The 18,396-nt window shown below is 45.8% G+C and overlaps 1 protein-coding gene across 2 annotated transcripts; it reads left to right on the top strand.

Annotated features, from left to right (window-relative positions):
• Positions 1-4,489: 4,489 nt before the first annotated feature.
• Positions 4,490-18,187, top strand: Chrna9 (cholinergic receptor nicotinic alpha 9 subunit). Of its 2 annotated transcripts, none has more exons than XM_038317606.1 (5): positions 4,490-4,607; positions 5,535-5,680; positions 6,808-6,962; positions 9,213-9,745; positions 15,268-18,187. In XM_038317606.1, the coding sequence occupies exons 2-5, from the start codon at positions 5,678-5,680 to the stop codon at positions 15,807-15,809; spliced, it is 1,233 nt and encodes a 410-aa protein (XP_038173534.1). In that variant the 5' UTR covers positions 4,490-4,607; positions 5,535-5,677; the 3' UTR covers positions 15,810-18,187. The 2 variants fall into 2 exon arrangements, with proteins under 2 accessions (XP_038173534.1, XP_038173533.1); XM_038317605.1 differs by having other exon boundaries at positions 4,507-5,257.
• Positions 18,188-18,396: the final 209 nt, after the last annotated feature.

The raw sequence follows: 18,396 nt of genomic DNA, 5'->3' as shown, positions 1-18,396 counted from the left end.
GCCCCCTTTCAACTTGACCACGAACCTCTAGCTCCATAAATCAAGCTTGACATAGAGTTGCTGTCTCTAGTGTTTTGTGGTGGTAGGCACAGCATGAAGCAGGAGAAAAAGAACAGAAGCCTGGCAGTTTCGCCAAGGTTATTTTAGGCCATGAGGCTTTCCCTTTACGATGCTCAGAAGCCCCAGGCAAGCCAGGCTTGCTGGGTTTCAGCTGAATGGGGTGCCCAGTCCGTTGGACACCTCCAACATCATCAGGCACTGTGGGAAGAGTGTTATTTATTTAGATACCTGGAGCTATAAAAGTGGACTCGGCTCTACAGACAGTGAGGATATTTTTTGTTCAGTTCAATGCAATATGCACCCATGTTTTCGTGTTCCAAGCTACCCTCCTCATCCCCTTTGGATCTGCTCTACCTGGCAGTCCCCCCAAGACAATGGATTGGGGTATAACTGGGGGACATCTGGAGGGAAATCACAATCCTGGGAACAAAAGAGCACCCTGTGCCCATTCCCTCCTCCCAGCTTTGGGCTCTGATTCCTGGGGTCCCAGAGAGACTCACACTTCTGGAACACTTCAATTTTCTCAGCAGCTGCCTATGCTTGGACCAGTTGTACACAGTTCCTAGCATCACTGGGTATATGACCAATACTGGAGGAATCTAATTCCTCGCCTGACGCTCTAATGACAAGGACGCGTTTGTACAGCCTCTCACTTCACGCGGGGCAGGGGGTACCGTGTGCTCGTTGGTCCAGGACGCGTTTATACAGCCTCTCACATCACGCAGGGCAAGGGGCTACCGTGTGCTCGTTGGTCCCACGTATTTCTAACTCTTCCTTAGAAAGCTTCCTATATTTGGAGCCTGCATGGAGGATGGTGTGAGGAGCTGTCTCCCCTGGCTCAGCCTTGCACCTTACCATGCCAGGGTGGGCACTGTAACTCTCTTCTACCTGCCGGCAATGCCCCTTCTTCACGGGGTACGGAACCCCAGCACACTGCCCGAGTACAGTTATGTGGATTTGTGAATTCAGTGACCTGTGCCAGAGGTCATGAACCATGACCCACCGCCTGTTTTTGTAAATAAGATTTGTTTTCCTCCTTTCCTTCATGTCTGTTTATCTGTTTGTTTTGAAACATGTCTGTCCTGGCACCTGTTGCAATCCAGAAATCCTCCTGCTTCAGCCTCCTGCATGCTGAGACCACAGCCTATGAGCCACCGTACCTGGCTGTCAATATGATTTTCTCAGGCACAGGCACTCATTCACTTTGCCACTCATCCGCTTTCACGGTGTAACCTTCAGGAAGAGCGCTTGTTACGGAGACCAGATGGTGCGAAACTGAAAATATTGGCTTTTCGGGTTTTTGTTTTTTTACAATAAGGGTTTGCTCATCTCTGTGATAGGTTTAGACTGGGTAACTCACAATGTACAGGCAACTACCACTAGGCTTGCTGGCTCATACCTGTAATACTTTGTCTACAAAAGAGTTGCCCTGGAGCTACATAACACCCTGTCTCAACACCTCCTACCCACTGTACATATTACTACAAATATAAGCAACTCTACTGTGGACTGAAAATAATATTTACATCGCTGTAAAATAAAGGACAACCAGGGACTGGAAAGATGATTCACTAGGTAAGAGCACTTGTTACTCTTCCAGGGATTTTAGCAACCCAGCCAGATGGGGTTCACAACTACCTGGAACACCTTCTTCTGGCCTCTAGTGGAACTCACATACACATGAACACACACACACACACACATTTACATAAACAAAAATAGTCTTTAAAAAGGACAACAAGAAAACAGCAGGAAAGAAATTCTCCTACCTAAAGTACAAACTATTTGTCAAATAAAGCAACTATTCTCTAGCAAGTTCTGTTGAGACATTTAAGGTAAGAGAAAGACACAGAGAGAGACCCAGAGAAGGAGAGAAGGGAAAGTCTTATTGGAGAATAAAGAGTTATAAATAATTAGCAAAATAAATTTTAGCTATAGCTTATATGTATGTATGTATGTATCTATATACCTATAGATGATATAATGTGCTCTTCCCAGCAAAGCTTACTTATTTAACAGTTTTATAATAAGTAATGTTTTTAGAGTTTACCATGAAGTAACTTGTTTACTTTTTAAAACAGCTCTAGGAGGTAGCCATTATTATAATCATTCCCAATTTATAGAAGAAGAAACTGAGGCGTGGAGACTAAGTAATCTGCTCGAAGTTCCTCAGCTAGTCAGTCAGGCAAGGTGGTGCATGCCTTTAATCACAGAACTGAGGTAGAAGCAGGGGGATGAGGAGTTTAGTCTCAGCTCTATAGCAAGTTCACATTTAAAAAAAAATCCGCTCTAAGGCTATCTGCCTGCTTTTCAAGCCTAATTGAATCCTACACGGTAAATTCAACTAATTTCTTCTGCCATGTAATGTACTGGAAGCAAGGGATACCTTGCTCAGTTTAAAATAGAGGACCAAACTTTGTTGACCCTCCATGGAAGCCTTATCCTCTCTGAGGAGTAGATGAAGGGTGGGGGTGGGGCAAGGTGAGGGGAGGAGGAGGAGGAGGAGAGGGAATGGGAGTAGAATAAGTATGCAAAATGAGAAAAGATCACTTTTTAACTTAGATGGAGGAGTGTCTATGTGTTACTTTAATTGATTAATAAAGAAACTACCTTGGCCTTTAAGAGGACAGAAAATTAGGTAGGCAGAGTAGACAGAACAGAATTCTGGGAGAGAGAAGGCAGACGCTTAAGGCAGTCTCCATAGTCAGTCACCATGCTTCTCCTCTACAAGACAGACGCAGGTTAAGATCTCTCCTGGTAAGCGATCACCTCGTGGTGCTACACAGATTACTAATTATGGGTTAAAGAAATATGTGAGAATCAACCAATAAGAGGCTAAAACGAATGGGCCAGGCAGTGTTTAAAAGAATACAGTTTCCGTGTAATTATATTGGGTAAAGCTAGCTGGGTGGCAGGATGCAGCCCCACTGCTCCATCTACATAACTTTTTTGTTTGTTCTTCAAGACAGGGTTTCTCTGTGTAACAGCCCTGGTTGTCCTGGAACTAGCTCTTGTAGACCAAGCTGGTCTTGAATTTACAGAGATCCACCTGCCTCTGCCTCTACAGTGCTGAGATTAAAGGCATGCACCACCACCACCCGGCAAGAAAAGATCATTTTAAAAAATAAGTTAATTAATTTTTAAAAAAGAAGAAACTTAAGAAAAATAAATATAGAAAAAAGTAAAAAAAAAAAAGGTTTACTTTGTATTCGTTAGCAGCTCGGCCTCAAGGAACATCTCCCACCAAAAAACAATTAACTGACTAATTAGTTAAACGTTGGCTTAATTGGCACTTTGTTAGCATTAAGAGGTGACCATCAGTTTTCTTCATCATTATTAATAGTCTTATTAATTCTAAGGGACCCATGAGTGAGCAGAGTGGAGCATGGGTAACCAGAAGCAGCCACTAGGGCAGCTGGTACCCAGTGTTCCCTGAGCATCAGTTCCCAGAGCCTTCTCAGAGGACTGTGGGGAGTAAAGAAACCGGAGGTCAGGCAGGAAGAGTGTTAGCCCGCAAGCAAAACATCACTTCCTTGCATCCAGAGTCATACTGTGGGAAAGAAACCAGGGCAGGCACAATAGGTATTCAGGTAGGTGGCCTGGATCCCATCACTGGCCAGTAGGTGCTAGAAGCAAGCCCACGTGCATCTTGGGACCTTGGCTTCCCCATAGGATAATTCAGGGTTAAACAAAACTCCGAAAGCACCCACAGCCTTGGACACTGGAGAGCAGTAGTTTCTTGAAGGAAGCGTGGTCCCAGGGCCTAGGACTGAGACTGGGCCGAGGGGAAGATAATGTCTTCTCAAAGAGTAGAGGTGGGTGGACAATTAGAAACCCACTCAGCTGGCGGCTTGGGTGTCTGTTCCATATGGGAGGTATATTCCTGGACAGGGATGGGATGACTCATTAGCTACCTGTAACCTGACCGAATAGAGCTATCTGATTTCCTTGCTTTGATCCTAGGCGGCCAAATTGTCTTAATTTGGTTTCCAATGCAGCTTTCTTAGACAAGAGAACAGCCGTGAACTCTCAGACTACAGATGCAATTGGAAATTGGTGTGTGTGTGTGTGTGTATGTGTGTGTGTATACAAAATTAGTTAAGTGAAAAGTGAACGAAATTATATAAAATAGTGTTTCAATGAAACCTCTTCCTTGAAAAGTGTGGTGATAGCATATGGTTAGAAGCTAGTTTCGTGGGATCTGGTTAGCCTTTGAACCCTTTGTTGTAAGCGCTGGCAAAGCCTGGTTGACTCGGTAAATAGAGAATCTGAAGCTGCGAAGCTGAGCTGAGCTGTAAATCATTAGCGTGTCCTCGATGCTGTCCTGGCTACATAGCTGAGGACTGGTAGCTTTGGGGACAGGGCTTGTTTTCCTCGTCGGTTTACTCAGGAACACTCAGAGTGACTAGGAAACTTGTCCAGACTTGGGGGCCAGTAAAAGTTCGAGTTAGTCACTGCACCCAGGTGTCTGACTCCAGCTCGATTAAGAGACAGTGCAGCTCTTTTGGGGCCAGGTTTCCTCTCCCATTCAGCAGACCCTGTCGCACGTATGCTCTTACCCATTTTCTCTGTAAGATCTGTGCCCAGTGGGACAGTGGAAGAAGGGACCAGAAACAGGAAGGGAAGAAACTCTAACATCTACTTGTTCTAGAGACCAAGCAGCTGCGTCTCCTCCCCCTTCAGGTGCTGCTAGAAGGCAGGGGTAGCCTCTGGATGTCAGCTCTGTGTCTGTTGTCACTCAGTGTCCCTTAGACTCTGCACCCAAACTGAATCCACTGTGGCAGGTGTAGCAAGCCCCCATTTTGCTAACATGGGGTCTCTAGGCGTCAAATGTGCCCTTGGTTCCTGCTTCTACCTTTTCTTCTTTGGTCTGGATGGAGAGTAGCTATGCGCTAAGAGGGTGCTGTGCCCCAAGAGCAGCACTGCCTAACCCCACCCCACCCCCAGCTCCTGGCATCACAGCTACCAGAGCTGCAGTCTCAGCTTACATGGCGGGGAGGGGGCAGGGGCAGGCAGTCTCCATCTCTTATGTGACTGTGGCCGTGAGGGCGTTTTGCCTTCCATCTATGCCCTTCATAGATGGAACTGGAAGTCCTCGTTATCTAACTGGGGCATTCTAGAGGTTGGAAAAAGATGAACCGGCCCCATTCCTACCTCTCCTTTTGCTGGATGTATTTCGCTGCTTCTGGACTCCGAGGTGAGAGTCTAGTACCATGCTCCCTATGGGCTCCTCTGGAGCCTTTTATTTGGTAGGAGATGGGGTAGGGTTGGAAAGACAGGAGAGCAGATGTGAGTGCACGGATGTGTTCATACCCCTTTCTGACTCACAATGATCAGAGTAGGCAGGACCAACTAGAGAAAGAACTCATCCACCCACTCCCAAGTTGTCCCAAGCTGATGTGGAGCCCTCCCCCATTTTGATCCCAGTGATGTTCTTGTTTTGAAATGCTGATTCAGGTCCTTTCTTTGAGCAGCTGTAGAAGCAGCAGATGGAAAATATGCTCAGAAACTGTTTAATGATCTTTTTGAAGATTACTCCAATGCGCTGCGTCCAGTAGAAGATACGGACACGGTCCTGAATGTCACACTGCAGATCACGCTTTCTCAGATCAAGGATATGGTGAGCGGCATGGGAGGGTGACACTTTGGAAAGAGCATTTGCTTCTAAAGGGGATGTCTTAAGGGGACCACGGGAGAGAGTGACATGGGCAGTCTGGGCACAGCTTGCAGGAGGAAAGAGAGGCAGGAAAAGGAAGTTTTCTACTAAATGAGTCATTTCACTAAATGCTTTCGAACGGCACTGATGCTGCTGTCACCTACAGTTCTGACCAGGAGCACTAGCAGTCTGGAGCAATCAAAAGAAACAGTGTTGCATGTGGTATGATTCTATTCATAAAGTGTTCAACATAGGTCTGTCCATCCAGAGAGAAAACAGTGTTGGTTGCCAGGGACTGGTGGAGGGACCAACAATTACCTAATGGCTATGTTGTTTCTCCTAGGTGTGATGAAAATGTCCCTGAGTTAGATAATTGAGATAATTATACAGTATGGTAAATTACTGGGAGCCACTGACAAGTATAAAATGGCTAAAATGGAGCTTTTTAATATTTTATTTTAACTATGTGTATATGGGTGCCTGTGTGTTCTCTTGTGTATATTATTGCAGTGACTGCAGAGGCCAGAAGACGGCATTAGATCCCCTGGTGCTAGAATTATAGGAAGTTGGGAGCTTCCTAGCATGGGTTCTGGGAACTGAACTTAGGTCTCCTGAAAGAACAGTACACACATTGAACTCCAGTCTCCTAACATAGTACTTAGATGTTATGTGGAATTAATCACAATTATAAAAAAAGGTGGTGTTTTAAGATGACATGGCTGATTTCCTGCATATAAATATTTAATTACACACTTATGAGATTTGAATGATGCTTTCTTTTGCACGCGGTAGATATTTCCCAACTCCTGGCTCAAATGTATCGGTAGTTGATCCATTTTCAGAGAAAATTGAGCGGTTGGTTCATGGAAAGATATAAAAAGTCTTAAATACCTGTCTCTTTTACATTCTGCACACCCATCAGGGAGGCATTAGGTGTGGCCTTGGTAATCCATCAACCAGATAGAACTTTAAAAGGCCTCATTTGTGGATTAAAAGAGATGGGCTTTCTTGAGATCTTTTCCATCAAGAATAAGTTTCCCACAGTTGGGAAATCTATACTGGATAAAGTGACATCTGTCTTCATTGCTTAGGACGAGAGAAATCAGATTCTGACCGCCTATCTGTGGATCCGCCAAACATGGCATGATGCATACCTCACATGGGATCGAGATCAGTATGATGGGCTAGACTCCATCAGGATCCCCAGTGACCTTGTGTGGAGACCGGACATTGTCTTGTACAACAAGTAAGTACACCTCGGACCAGATGACTCTCTGCCATGAACCTACAGATTTAGTAGAAACTTAAATATGACATCAAGGAGACATTTAAATTACACATGGAGTATGAATCTGTGTTCCTAGTCCAACTCTCAGATGATAGAGTATCAGCTAAAGCCTAGAGTTGGAAGGAGACTATCAAATTCTATATTCCCCCTTTCACGTGCAAAATCGGAGGCCATGCTGGTTTCCTAAGGAACAAGCTCTAAGCACAGACTGGGGACTTGAAGAAGAGACACTTGTCAGCTCACGCTTTTGGAGCCGGAGAAGAAAGTGTTACTGGGCTCCCTACAGGACCCTATTCCGTGCCTCTGTCCCAGCTTCTAGCATTTGCTATTCTCTTGAGGCATAGAAGCAGCGCTTTGATCTTTGCCTTCATCTTCACGGGGTGGGGTGAGAGGCGTCTCCCTCTGTGTGCCCCATGCCTGAATCCCCTCTCTTGATCACCCTGTTCCAGTCTGACTTACATCTTAACTCACGGTGTCTGGGCACCTGCTGTAACCATTCCTCCTCCCCTCCCTTCTTCTCTTCCTCTTAGGAGGTTTGTTTTTAAAGACCGGATCTTGCTGTTTTGCTCAAGCTGTCCTGGATCTGGCAATCCTTCTGCCTCAAACTCCCAAGTTTACCACCATTCCAACTGAGCTCTGTTCTTCCATAAGCTCACATTCTGAGGTGCGGGAAAGCTAGGACTTGAATGTAAGGATTTCTGGAGAAACGATTTAACCTGCTCATGGTTCAAAGATTATGTGGCAGAAATGCCACCAAGATTCAACAGGATGGGCCACCTAAAATTGTCCTGTGGGTTTCAGACTATAGAGTCAGGGAAGGATGGAATCTTGGGACTGTTTTGACTCTTTTTTTTCTCAGAGCAAGGGCCTGCGTACATAGGTATGGTTCATGTTTCTCAGACTGTAAAGTATACTTGAAATCACCTACAGTCCTTGATAAAACTCAGACTTGAGTTCGGTAGCTGCAGAGTGGACCTGCAGATCTGCATTCCCACAATCTCCAGAGGGCGCTGAGTGCTGCTGGCCCACTGTCTACACGTCCAGAAGATGCCAGATCTCTTGCCCCAACTCAAGCTCACTGTCTCCGTGTCCTGCCTGATGTCACAGGGCCTCCTCGCTCTCTTTATCTGGAACCTAAGCGCCTGTGGGTTGAGAGGGGTTCTTTTGTTGTTCCGATAAAAATGGGGGCTTTTGGGGGAGGGATCCTTGGGCAGAGCCTCCTAGCGGTCTTGAAGATTCCTTAAAGAAGCAAGAGTGATGGGTGGCAGCCTTGTGTTTACTGACTCCTCGCTCAGGGCCCACCCAAAGGCCGTGACCTGTTGTCCATTCCTCATTTTAAGTGACCAGGGGAATGTTTCACATGCCTTCCAAACAAACTAACGTTTAAGACCTGAGACTTTATTACCCTCATCTACCCTCTCTCCTCCTTCTCCCTCACAAAGTGAGATCTGAGAATTCAGTTGGCATAGATGATCTTTCAGTGTTTTCTGTAGGTTCTACCAGTTCTCCCTGGGGAACAAGCAGAACAAACAGGGCTCTCCCTACCCTCTTGGCTCTACTGGGCGCCGTGGTGTGCAGCTTTATTGAAATTCTTCTTTGCATGCATACACAGCCGCTAAGTTAAACCTGTGTCAGCGACTCTGTACTAGAGAAGCAAGCTATGCGCACACGAGCTCATACCAACAGTATCTCTGCTTTATAATGACAGTGGAGGAAGACCAATTCCCTCAAGAAAGTAGAGTTCTCATACCTAGAAGCAGCGGGGGCAGATGTTGACAGAGTAAGAGAAAATACCCTGGGAAATAGTGACCATCTGTAATATTACAGATAAATGACTTTTTCTTCCGTGTTTCCAAATGAACACACTCACCTCTGAGGACAGCAGCAAAACCAGAGAATCAGATTTTAGCCCTGACAGACTGCCTTCTTTTCTGGATGTTTAGATAATGGGCAGCAATGATGTGGGATGGAAGGAACATAGCAGAGATGCTTTATGGAAGATGGTAAGGGAAGTGGTCCAGATAAGTTGCAGGAGGTGGAGGAGAAGATGCCTTGGAAGTGATTTCAAACTCACATGCTAGAGGGACAGAGAAAGGGGGCCCACTGCCAAAGATGCTGAAGTCGTAGACACAGGGTGATGAACCGTTCAGGGGTAAGTCGATAAGGCTCCTTAGCAAGCACCCGTCATTGTCCCCATCTGCTCTCCAGGGCTGACGATGAGTCTTCAGAACCCGTGAACACCAATGTGGTCCTGCGGTACGATGGCCTCATCACCTGGGATTCACCAGCCATCACCAAAAGCTCCTGCGTGGTCGATGTCACCTACTTCCCCTTTGACAGCCAGCAGTGTAACCTGACCTTTGGTTCCTGGACCTACAACGGCAACCAGGTGGACATATTCAATGCCCTGGACAGCGGTGACCTCTCTGACTTCATTGAGGATGTGGAATGGGAGGTCCACGGCATGCCTGCTGTGAAGAACGTCATCTCCTATGGCTGCTGCTCAGAGCCGTACCCAGACGTGACCTTCACCCTGCTCCTGAAGAGGAGGTCCTCCTTCTACATCGTCAACCTCCTCATCCCCTGTGTCCTCATCTCATTCCTCGCTCCCTTGAGCTTTTATCTCCCAGCAGCCTCGGGGGAGAAGGTGTCCCTGGGAGTGACCATCCTCTTGGCCATGACTGTGTTTCAGCTAATGGTGGCAGAGATCATGCCAGCCTCAGAAAACGTGCCTCTGATAGGTGAGTGTATATGTTTAGCTTTGTAGCGGCTGGGAAGGTGTGCATGCTTCAAACAGAATGTTTCCACAAAGTCCACTCAGCGCCTGCAGATGGCATCTTTGCCTATAGGTATGGCTGTTGGCATCAAATGGTTCTTGTGATCTCCGGGTTTACAAAGGAACAATTGTTTATTTTATGGTTATCTAATTTTGGTTTTTGAGACAGAGTTTTATAGTGTAGCCCAGGTTGGCCTCAAACTTGTTATTTACCCAGGAAGGAACTAAATCTTTTGATCCTCCCTCCCTCCACCTCCTGAGTGTTGGGACTGTGGAAATGTTCCACCAAACCCAGTTTACTAGGTGCCTTGGTGTAGGGATCAAATCTGGGGCTTCCTTTATGCTGTTCACAGTTCTAGGTCTTTCTTCTCCAAAGGAGGCATGGCAGCTGTGACAGGAACACGAGCCGGAGACTCAAGTCAGACATCCACCATGTATAACAGAGACCACCCCCTCACACACTTATTAAAACAGAGGTTCTAATAAGGATTGGCTTTGTCAATCTTTTCAAAAATTAAATGTTTTATTTTTTAAAATCCAAAAGAAATGTGTTAGCAACATTGGCCAGGATTTGGGAATCTGGTCATCCTGAAGCAGAATACCTTTTCTTATGTTTTGGTTGTGACAGCCTTGACAGCTGAGCCTTCTCTCCAGCCTGCAGAACACATTGTCAACAGTCTGCAGTAATGTAACCTGCAGCCAAGGGCTGAAGTGGAGGCTGAGGCTGCATGCCTGCTTCTCCATTTGCTTTGTTCTGAGACCCCCTCCACCACCCTTGGCACCTCTTGCCACTACCACCAAGGAGACCCTTCCAATCTAACGCCTCAACTGGCTGCTATAATAGATGCTTACTGGAACCCAAAGTAAACCTCATTTTCATTTTCTTAAGATAAGACACAGGAGAAATCCAGAACTCAGGGACATAGAGAACACTAGTCACTGGGTGCTGTGTGACCCTTTGTTCACTACAGAATCCACTTATCCAACATTCACACAGTGATGTATATCAGTTTCTATGGAAACATCTTCCCTTTTTATTTTTGTTTTTTGGGGAACAAGGTCTCATATGGCTCAGGCTGACTTGGAATTGGTTCTGTAGCCAAGGTTGTCCTTGAATTTCTGATCCTTCTGCCTCCTCCTCCCAAGTGCTGGGATTACAGATGGTGCTGCCACACCTGGATACTTTTTCCCTTTTATGTCTCTTTGAAAAAACACAGACACACATAGACACACAGACACACACAGAGACAGATATATACAAACAGATACATACACAGGCACACACAGATACAGATACACATAAGACACAGACCCACACACAGATACACACAAAGATACACACAGACAGACACACACAGACACACACAGATACACACAAACACAGATAGACATAGACACACACAGAGAGATACACACAAACACAGATACATACACAGACATACATAGATACACACAAGACACAGCACATGCACAGACACAGATACACACACACACATACACACAATTTTTCCCCGAAAATAAACACAGATTTTCTTCTCCACTAGTAAAGAAAGGTATAGGTATCTGGTACCTTTATTACTTCTCTGAAGACAGAAGTGAGTGACACTGTTTAGTCATGGTGACAGACACCTGTCACCCGGCACTCAGTGGGGGAAGGAGGGAAACTGGGAGTTCAAGGCCTGCCTTAACTACACAATGAAACAGTGAAACCCGCCCTGTCAATGCTGAAGCATGAATGGGCTACAGGTTTATGTTGGGTTTCGTGGTCTGAGTTGATGAGGATGACTGACCAGGTCTCTTCCTCAAGGAACAGGCTCCACCAAGATGTGAACTCGGTTCGCTGGATTCGGACTCCAGAGTGTTAACCATTATACCACTGGAGCTGGTGCCAACAACACAATACCCTGTCTCAAAAAAAAAAAAAAAACCAAAACCAAGCCAGAAATGATAACTCTGTCTGCAGTGAGATCATTGGCAGGTCCCTCTCTTCCTTAGCAGTGACATTCAACCCCAAATGACGCATTTCTAAAGAGAGATGACTCACAATGGGGAGCATTAATCGTTTCTATGGTAATGTGGGACTTGTCTTTCTAGAAGGTGTATACACGGATCTTGAGAACATTTGTTAAAAAATCCCAGCATTTTTTTTTGTTGTTGCACCTGTGAAATGCGCTCCCGGCCTTTGGTTGTCATTGTTATTGGGAGCAGCATCCCACCATGCAATCAGGCTGGCCTTGCACTTGGATTTTCATCTCTCAGCTTCCTGAGTGCTGGGAGCCACTCTGCCTAGCTTTGGGCTCCCAATCTCTCCCTCCCGGCTCTGTCTCTCCTCCACCCAACCCTGTGCTTGGTTGAGCCCAGGACCTTGTGTGTGTTAGGCAAGAGCTACAGTCCCAGCCTTTTGGCTCTCACAGTACACACACATGTTTACACTTCCTGTATGACAAGTAGCATTTCCTGCATGTTCCTGGCCCGGGCTCCCTTTATAGTTAATCTGCAGTTTTTAATAAATAATAAGTGGATGTTCAACATTATTATGAATGCCGTTCTGGGATGGATAGCTGTGCTGAGCTATCCTAACCTTAGAACAAGACTGTTTGCTTCAGGTCATACTGGACTGAGATCAAGGCCGCTGCTGCCTCAGAACATCAGGAAGAATTAATCAAAGCAAGTCAAGACTGTAAACTCTGGGCCTGGTTTAGCGTTTAGAATAGGAGGTCACAAGGAGCCATTTCTGACTTGGGGCAAGACCAAAATTGCCTCAAGGCCAGGTTATTGCTAACCACAATGAACCTGGAACTCCATGACACTAAAACATGCCTGACTGTCCCCGCAACTCCCCACCACACAGAAGCTGCCCCTGGCCGGCATCTGTGCAGCTTCTCTCTGTCTTGCTAGCTGTAGCTGTAGATCCGTATTATCTAACAAAGCTCTACTCCGCCTTCTGTCGTTAGCAAACTCGCTCTCAGCTCCTTTGTCACAGGCCTGCCAATGCTGTCCGAGGCAAGGCTTTATCAAGCCTCCTGTCAGCATTTATAAGATAACTGTGTGAGTTTTCTCTTTTACCCATTAGCACAGTGAATTACATCAATAGGCTTTCCCGTATCGAATTTTGGATTCCTCAACCAGAACCTCCTTTTTCATGATATTTCAAGACACTCTGGGGAGCGGGGATATGTGTCAATGGAAGAACACTTGTCGAACACACAGAAAACCCTAAATTCAATCCTAAATACTGAAAAATAAATAAAAAAGACACCACGGCGATGAGGGTATAGCTCGGTTTGTAGGGCACTTGCCTAGCATGAATGAGCACCTTGTGGATCCGGGCCGAGTGATGCCTGCCCATGATGATCCAGCCTGGGTGATGCCTGCCCATGATAATCCAGCCTGGGTGATGCCTGCCCATGATAATCCAGCCTGGGTGATGCCTGCCCATGATAATCCAGCCTGGGTGATGCCTTCCCATGATAATTCAGGCAGGGTGATGCCTGCCCATGATAATCCAGCCTGAGTGATGCATGCCCATGATAATACAGCCTGGGTGATATATGCCTATGTTAATCCAGGCAGGGTGATGCATGCCCATGATAATCTAGGCAGGGTGATGCCTGCCCATGATAATCCAGCCTAAGCGATGCCTGCCCATGATAATCCAGCCTGGGTGATTCATGCCCATGATAATCCAGGCAGGGTGATGCGTACCCATGATAATCCAGCCTGGTGATGCATGCCTGTGTTAATCCAGGCCAGGTGATGCTGCCCCTGATAATCCAGGCAGGATAATGCCTGCCTACAATAATCCAGGCCAGGCAATGCCTGCCCATGATAATCCAGGTTGGATGATGCTGCCCCTGATAATCCAGGTTGGATGATGCATGCCCATGATAATCCAGGCAGGGTGATGCGTACCCATGATAATCTATGCCGGGTGATGCATGCCTGTGTTAATCCAGGCCAGGCAATGCATGCCCCTGATAATCCAGGTCAGATGATGCATGCCCATGATAATCCAGGCAGGGTGATGTGTACCCATGATAATCTATGCCGGGTGATGCATGCCTGTGTTAATCCAGGCCAGGCAATGCATGCCCCTGATAATCCAGGTCAGATGATGCATGCCCGTGATCCCCAGCACTTAGGAGGTGGAGGCTTGAGAATTAAAAGCTCATGATCAACCTAGGCTGCCTGACAAATCCAAGGTCAATCTGGGCTAACATGAGACTCTAGCTGAAAATAAATAAATAAATAAATAAATAAATAAATAAATAAATAAGTAAAAGATATTTTAAAATTCCATTAAAAAAACTTTTCCAAATACATCTGTAAGAAAGATGAGCTGCTATTTCTTTTCCTACTATTTTTTTTTAACGAAAGTTCCTGCTCTCTTCCTCTTCTCTCCCCATGAGTGGCCTTATTTTACTCTGTTCCTTTTTGGAGAAGGCCTCTTTCTGTGTTGCACAGGCTGACCTTTACCTCCCGGACACAAGCATCCACCTCCACCTCCCGAAGCTGGGATTACAGGTGCTGATCACTGTGCTCATCCTATTCCTCACTTCAAAAGCTTCCCTTGGTTTTATTTGTGGAGGATGAGGTTGAGGGTGGGCCTGGGGGTGGTGGGGTGGGGCTCATGTCCATACACTCACACTGGAGGTCTTGCTGAGGCAAGAGCAGGCCCTCCCCGCCATTTTGCTCTCTATCCTTCTGCCCTGAGGCAGGGGGTCTCCCTTAAATGAAGCTGTCCGATTCAGCTAGGCTGGCTGGTCAGTGAGGTTTGGGGCTCTACTTGCCCCTGCCCACCAATGCTGGGATTATAGGCACAGAGAGCCATGGGCGCCTTTTTGCATGGGTGCTGTGGACTCAGATCAGGTCCTCATGCTTGTCCAGCAGGCTATCTTCCCCGCTGAGTCATCGCCCGTTCTTAAGCTCTAACTGCTAGTTCGTTTGTTTTTGCTCTTCATGAATCTGTACCCTTCCCGTGCCTTTCCTTCATCTCCCCTTTTCATGAACATCTAAATGCCTTATGCAATCAGATCACATTTAAAGTCAGTGGCCCAGCGTCCCCTTTCTTAGACAGTCGTAATTGTGTCCCCATAACAATGCGGCCTGGAGGTGTTCTAAGAACAGGTCAAAGGCTACGCTTGCGGGTTTGCCGAGGTGTGTGTGTGTTTTCGCATCCTGGCAAACATCTGTAAACCTTTTAACTTAGAGTCAAGGATGGTACTGAATCCTTTACAAGGACATTTACGCCGTACCTCACCATACTGTAACTGGACACTATTATTGCACTTGTTTTCTAGAGCAGGAAGCTGGAGTTCATCAACAGTTTCATGCTGCGTTCTGAGCTGAGTGGGTGACAATGCCGGACTTCAGATTCAAAAGGCACCACTAGCGGGGACCAACTTCTTAGGAAAGGTGTCTGTTTCTTTTTCAATCAGAATGAAGAGAGTGTGAAAATGAACTTAGCCAATGCCACTGTCATTCCAGGTAAATACTACATTGCCACCATGGCCCTGATCACGGCCTCCACGGCCCTTACCATCATGGTGATGAACATCCACTTCTGCGGGGCGGAGGCCCGGCCAGTGCCACGTTGGGCCAAGGTGGTCATCCTGAAACACATGTCCAGGATCCTGTTTGTCTATGATGTGGGTGAGAGCTGCCTCAGCCCCCACCACAGCCAGGAGGCAGAACCACTCGCAAAGGTGTACAGCACACTCCCAGGGGCCAGCCTGCAAACATCCGGAAACAAAGACCTTTCCAGAAAGAAGGAAATGAACAAACTCTTAAAGAACGACCTGGGGTGCCAGGGCGGGAGCCCCCAGAATACGGACGGTTCCTGTGCACGTTATGAGGTGCTGACTAGAAACATTGAGTACATCGCCAAGTGCCTCAGAGATCACAAAGCCACCAACTCCAAGGGCAGTGAGTGGAAGAAAGTCGCCAAAGTCATAGACCGGTTTTTCATGTGGGTTTTTTTTGTTATGGTGTTTGTCATGACCATTTTAATCATAGCAAGGGCAGATTAGCAGAAAAGAGAAGGAGTGGGCTGGTGGGCATTGGATATTTGCGGGAAAAAAATCGGTAAAATGCCCCTGTGACCTGTTCCAATGTTTGAGTCCGGTTGCTGTTCACATACAACTTAGGAGATATGTTGTGTGTGCTTTTATTTTTAACTTCAATCAATAGCATAGTTTTGTGTCAGGTTAAATTAGGCAGGAGATCCAAACTGTCCAGGGGAAGGGGATGAAGGAAGTGAAGATGGACCCTTTTCATAGCCTCCCATAATAGTGAGTGGCAGGCCTCAAATTTACATAATTCTCTATCTCTTTATCAACAAAACAGTATATTTATGCATAAAATTTAAAGCAAAAAAAGGCAAAAACATGTTAATTTTCTCCTAGTCTTTAAAAAAAGATTTTTTTTTTTGCAAAAAGAAAAGATTCATGTAAATTCAGTCTCATAGATGCCTTGGGGTACCTTATTCGGATGGGGTGTATTATAACCCGGGTCTCAAATGGCAAATTAAAGATTTTGTCCTGGCTAGCTTATAGTGACTATACCACACCTGTAATCCTAGCACTGGAGAGGCAGAGGCAGGGGGACCACCACAAGTGTAAGGCCAGCCTAGTCTATGATGCTCTATAATAAGATCCTATCTAAAATAGATAGATAAATAAAACAAACACAGCAATAACAACAGCAAGGTTTTTGTCTCACCAAAAGTCTAGTGTCAGATATTAAAGGGAAAGAGTTTTATTCATAATAGTGATGCCATGAGTGTTTGCTATTTTGTACCCTAAAGATAAGGCCTTTGCTATATCAAGTCTTTAATTAAAATAAGATAGATGAGGTTGTGCTTGTATTAAGTCTTTGATAAAACTAAGGAATCAGCAGTTTGAGCTTCCTCATTAATTCACTTCCTTAAGCACAGTCTGTCCGCATCCCTCCCATCCCCCACCCCACCTCCTGCACATAATAAAGGTATGACTTACATTTGCATGGGTGTCAAAGCAAAGATGTGCAATTCCTTGGCCAGTTCTGTTGGTGACAATCTTATGACCTAGGCAGGTAGGCGTTGGCTCTTCCTTCTCAGGAGAAGAAGCTGGGGTGGGGGTTTAGGAAGGCCATTGTTAGTGTTTGCCCATCTGAATGACACCCGACCTAAAGTTCCACTCTCAATACTACGGGTTCAAGTTGGACCATGCCTGCTAAGGTTGTGACAGATTGTAGAGAAATAAGAGAGTGAAATATTCTTATTCTTTGATTTTTTTATTTGTTTAGTTTTCGTTTAATGTTTCTGGGACAGGGTCCTGTGTAATCCAAGCTAGTCTCAAACTTACTTTGTAGTCAGTGTTGACTGTGAACACTGCCTCCACCTCATAAGTGCTAAGATTGTAGGTGTGTGCCACCAGGCCTAGTTTCTCATTCTTAATTCTAGACTTTCTGCTTTATTTCACTTTCCTTAAAAACAATAAACAAAACAAAACTACTTTTAAAACTTCTGCTTTAAAAACAAAAACCAAAAAGTCCACAAAAAAACCCAACCAACCAACCAAACAAACAAAAACCTCAGTCTTGGCAACAAGCATCTTTACCTACTGAGCCATCACACTGGCCCCCCAGTTTACTTTCTATGGATCTCAGCTGCTTCTCTACTTTTAATCAAATGTGTCTTCAAACATGGCCATGCCCTATTCCTCAGAATCTGCCAACGTATTAAGTTACCTGGCAATAGGGAATCGCGACCACTAATTGAACAGCCCCAGAACAGACTTTTCTTGGGCTATCCAGATGGGCCCAGTATAATCATAGGATTCTTGTAAATGGAAGAGGAGGCAAAAGAGGAAGAACCAAGGTGATGGCATCTAAGAAGGGCTCAGGCAAGGCCACACATCTTGAGAACTGGGAACTCTGGGCCTACAATGTCCAGCATCTACTAGCTTGAAAAGCCATAGGCACAGGTTGTCTGACCTGTTGAGCGTTGGCGTAAGCACACCAAGGCCACTTCACTCTTCAGCCCCTCCACAGCTCTAAGGTGAGCAGACATATATGTTTGTGGCAATTTAGTAAGGTAGGTACAGAAAACCAATGCCCTAGCCAGCATGAGCTACCTATGTTCTGTGCTTTAGAGATGTTCAAATGGGTTTTCTCAAGGTTCATTTGTTAGTGTCTTGGCTTCCAGGGTGGTGATATTGGGAGTCGATGGGACCTTTATAAGAGGGGACCTAGCGGGAGGTTCTTAAGTCAGTTGAGGGCAATACCGTGAAAGGAATTGTGGGGCCTCTGTCTCTTCAGCCTCCTGTTTGGAGATGTGTTTTCTTGGTGGCCCACATGCTCTCTCCACTGCATCTGCCATGAGGTGATGTAGCCAGAGGGACCCTCACCAGAACCTGGGATGTGAGGATCATAGTACAAGCTTTTAAACCCCTGAGCTAAATAAACCTTTTCTTTATAAAAATTACCTGCTTCAGGTGTTTCACTGTACCACACAAAACTACCATTTGTTCTTTTTCCATAATTTACATTGTTTAGTTGGGACAGATTTGTCTGTAGTCAGATTGAGGGGATCTTGTTGAGTCTTGCTTTTTTTTTTCTTTAAAGAACTTTACCTAA

The sequence above is a fragment of the Arvicola amphibius genome, chromosome 1, assembly GCF_903992535.2.
Source record: "Arvicola amphibius chromosome 1, mArvAmp1.2, whole genome shotgun sequence".
Lineage (NCBI taxonomy): Eukaryota > Metazoa > Chordata > Mammalia > Rodentia > Cricetidae > Arvicola > Arvicola amphibius.
This window is presented reverse-complemented; position numbering and strand designations above follow the sequence as displayed.